This window comes from Salvia hispanica, chromosome 2 (genome assembly GCF_029641045.1).
Source record: "Salvia hispanica isolate PSC_SH4W2 chromosome 2, Shi_PSC_v1, whole genome shotgun sequence".
Lineage (NCBI taxonomy): Eukaryota > Viridiplantae > Streptophyta > Magnoliopsida > Lamiales > Lamiaceae > Salvia > Salvia hispanica.
The window spans coordinates 3513230-3515804 of NC_142693.1; the positions used below are offsets into that span (position 1 = coordinate 3513230).

At 43.5% G+C, this 2575-nt stretch overlaps 1 protein-coding gene across 1 annotated transcript; it reads left to right on the forward strand.

The window, feature by feature from the left end:
- Positions 1 to 403: 403 nt before the first annotated feature.
- LOC148931401 (heat shock 70 kDa protein 18-like) lies at positions 404 to 2575 on the forward strand. Its single transcript, XM_089063407.1, has 2 exons — positions 404 to 634; positions 735 to 2575. The coding sequence occupies exons 1-2, from the start codon at positions 421 to 423 to the stop codon at positions 2567 to 2569; spliced, it is 2049 nt and encodes a 682-aa protein (XP_088919533.1). The 5' UTR covers positions 404 to 420; the 3' UTR covers positions 2570 to 2575.

Sequence of the window (2575 nt, forward strand, 5' to 3'; positions counted from 1 at the left end):
ACGTATAATACTCCTATATAATAAAAGTTTCATTTGGATTAAAAATAGTGTGTGCATTGTAAAATAAAACTACGAATTGATACTAACATATACATGTGGCATCGATTATTTAATACTCCTAAGTGTAAAACAAAAACGAGAAATGATACAGAAGAAATGTGTTACTCTACATACTTCATCTTCTTCACTGATTACCAATAAAATTTCTTTTTCACTTATAACTATTGAATTTGAAATAATTATTCTTAATTAGAATTAGGAAGACTGATTCAAATAAAACCTAATTGATAGCTAACAAACTCTGTCTATCCCATAATTAAGTAATAAATAAATCAATGGACTCCTTTCAACAAGGCTAGCTAAGTTTTTACCTTGTTATACGTATCGTGAATTCTAGTTCATCTAGACTTGTTTGCATAAATGGCCGGAAAGGGGGAAGGACGGGCGATCGGGATCGATTTGGGCACGACGTATTCGTGCGTGGCAGCATGGCAACACAACCGCGTCGAGATCATAGTCAATGATCAGGGCAACCGCACCACACCCTCTTACGTCGCTTTCACCGACGACGAGCGTCTCATCGGAGAAGCTGCCAAGAATCAAGTCTCTAATGCTCCATCTAACACTGTTTTTGGTCAGTTTTTGGATTTAGGGCTTTTTTAGAAATATAGGAAAATACAAGTTGTATACGAGTGATATTCTAATTAATTATTATTTCCTAATTTGCTTCTCAGATGCAAAGAGGCTGATTGGCCGTGAATTCAATGATCCAATGGTTCAAAGTGACATAAAACTATGGCCATTCAAGGTCATTCCTCACACCACCGACAACAACAAGCCTATGATAGTAGTGACCTACAAAGGAGAGGAGAAACATTTTTCAGCTGAGGAGATCTCTTCAATGGTGCTCTCCAAGATGAAGGATATCGCCGAGGCTTATCTTGGGTCACCTGTCAAGATTGCTGTCGTGACTGTACCTGCTTATTTCAACGACTCTCAGCGTCAGGCAACCAAGGATGCTGGAACTATTGCTGGCATAAATGTTGTTAGGATCATCGATGAGCCTACTGCTGCAGCCGCATACGGTCTAGATAAAGGTGGTAACGTTGCTAAGAATGTGCTGATTTTCGACCTTGGTGGTGGCACGTTTGATGTGTCTGTGGCCACGATTGAGGCGGGTAACATTGAAGCGAAGGCTATAGCTGGAGATACTCATCTCGGGGGGCAAGACTTTGACAGTAGGATGGTTGATCATTTTGTGAAAGAGTTTGAAACGAAGAATGGTAAGGATATTAGTGGGAATCCGAGAGCTATGAGGAGATTGAGGAGTGCTTGTGAAAGAGCCAAGAGGATGCTTTCCTCCACTTCCCAAACTAATATTGAGATTGAGTCTTTGTTCGAGGGGATTGATCTGTTTTCGACCATCACTCGTGCTAGATTTAATGAGCTCAACATGGATTTGTTCAACAAGTGTATGGAACTGGTTGAGAAATGCCTGAGTGATGCAAAGATGGAGAAGAGCAACGTGGACGAGGTGGTGCTGGTGGGCGGGTCGAGTAGGATTCCAAAGGTGCAGGAGATGCTGAGGGAGTTTTTCAACGGGAAGGAGGCGTGCAAGAGCATTAATCCAGACGAAGCCGTGGCGTATGGTGCTGCAGTGCTGGCTGCCAAGTCGAGCGGTGAAGGCAATGAGAATGTGCAAAACCTCATTCTCTCAGATGTTACTCCGCTGTCACTTGGTCTTATAAATTCAAGAGATGTGATGGAAGTTTACATTCCACGGAATACACCAATCCCAACAAGGGTGGAGCGTATTGGCACGACGCCCCGTGACAATCTGACGAGTTTAGACTTTACGGTGTGCGAGGGCGAAAGAAGCAGGTCCCTTGATAACAATCGGCTAGGTAACTTCTTGCTCGACGGCTTTCCAGCTGCGCCCAGAGGCGTTGCTAAGTTCAAAATATGCTTCGACATCGATAAGAACGGGATCTTGAAAGTGTCGGTAGAGCACATTGGATCCGGGTTGAAAAAGGAGATAACCATCGACAAGGACAAGGGCGGTAGGCGGTCCAAGAATCGAATTCGCAAGATGGTGAGAGATGCGGAGTTGCACAAGTCGGAGGACGCGGAGGTTCGGGATAAGGCTGACGCGGAGAAGGCTTTGGAGAGCTACGCCTACAACATGAGGGACGCCACCAGACGTGCAGCCGGGATGAGATCAGCCGACAAGAAGAAGGTAGAGAAGGCCTTCGAGTCTACTAAGAAATGGTTGAGTTCAAGCTTATTTGAAAATTCTTATGCTTTCAAAATGAAGTTGGAGGAGCTCAAGGGGATTTACGAACCAATCGAAGCCAGGATGGCCCACAACGCCGAAAACATTTCAGAATATAAGCCTCGACTCGCTCACCTTTCAGAATATGCGATCAAGGCACGCGAATTTTTTTACAGCATGAGAGTTTTTTGGTTTTTTCTCTTTTTTTCTATCTTTTTCTTATTGTTTCCCTTGCAAAATATACGAATTGACCAAACTATCCCGCAGAAAATTCGAAATTCCAATTCTGAATTCTGAAGAGAA